Below are 1,114 nucleotides of genomic sequence, written 5' to 3' on the forward strand. Positions count from 1 at the left end.
TGAGCCTTGTCTCCTTGCCTCGCCCTTGGCAGAGAAAAGGTGGTGAAATAAGACTGTGTGGATTTAGCGTATCCCATTCTGCTGAAGTCGTGAGTCTGATCCTAATTAGCTGTCCCTTCTTATAGCGTTTACAAACCGCTGCCACAAGGAGCTAGTATAAGACGAGTAACGAGTTACGACCGGATTAAATCCTCTCTCCTGTCTTATTGCAGCACCTTAATCTACTGTTTGGGGGTATTTAAAATGGAAAGAAATTAGTACAACTTTGGCCACCTCTTTTTGTGTGCTGCTCCCCATCCTCCAAGAAAAATGCCGTTCGCTCCCCCCAAACCGCCGTAATTGAATAGACAGCGAAGATTCTTCGATAGTGCTGTCATCTATTAGAAACTCATGGACTGGTTAAACCAAGTTTTTATTATATTCTTCGATCCCTACTTGTTCCTGTGCTTCTCTTACCTCCATTTTACCTTTGCTGTGATTTTAAAAGAGTCGGACATGTTGGCTCTGGGCTTCTAGAGCGTCTTGGTTTCTAGTGTATCCTGATCTAAGGGCATTTTCTGCTTATCAGGATAGGGGTACTGAAGTGAAATTCAAAGTAATGAAAATAGAACTCTTCTAAGATCTGCTGGTGTTGTCCTGTGGAAGATCAGTAGGTAAAATATACATGACTATTACGTTTGAACATTTATGACTGTTACTCGTTTGTCTGATGATAGTTCTGCCCGGGAAGTTTCTAAAAAGAACTTGTTTTCAGTCTTTCTTTTAGTCAAGATGAGTGATAAGCCAGATTTGTCGGAAGTGGAGAAGTTTGACAAGTCAAAACTGAAGAAAACTCATACCGAGGAAAAAAATACTCTTCCCACAAAGGAAAGTAAGTCATGGAGGGTTTCTGGCTGAGACAGACAATGGTGAAAGTTGGTATCTTCAGTGAATAAACCTACCTTCTAGTAATTTTTACTACAAAGGAAGTAATTATTAGAGTACCATTTTATTTTATGCAGCCATTACAACTATCAAAGGGTTGTCTTCTTCTTTGGATTATATAAACGGTTTGCACATGATAGGCCCTAGTAGTAATGGGGAAGTAAAAACCACTTTCCTGTTGGAAAATTAC

The 1,114-nt window shown here is 39.9% G+C and overlaps 1 protein-coding gene across 1 annotated transcript in view; it reads left to right on the forward strand.

Moving 5' to 3' along the window:
* Positions 1-871, forward strand: part of LOC103581532 (thymosin beta-15A) — a gene marked incomplete at its 3' end in the record, with an annotated part of 2,705 nt that extends 1,834 nt beyond the window's left edge. The window contains exons 2-3 of the mRNA XM_008563347.1: positions 569-653; positions 755-871. Of these exons, the coding sequence (XP_008561569.1) occupies positions 772-871 (100 nt within the window). The remainder of the gene's footprint in view (positions 1-568; positions 654-754) is intronic.
* Positions 872-1,114: the final 243 nt, after the last annotated feature.

The sequence above is a fragment of the Galeopterus variegatus genome, unplaced genomic scaffold (genome assembly GCF_000696425.1).
Source record: "Galeopterus variegatus unplaced genomic scaffold, G_variegatus-3.0.2 Scaffold13266, whole genome shotgun sequence".
NCBI classification, from domain to species: domain Eukaryota; kingdom Metazoa; phylum Chordata; class Mammalia; order Dermoptera; family Cynocephalidae; genus Galeopterus; species Galeopterus variegatus.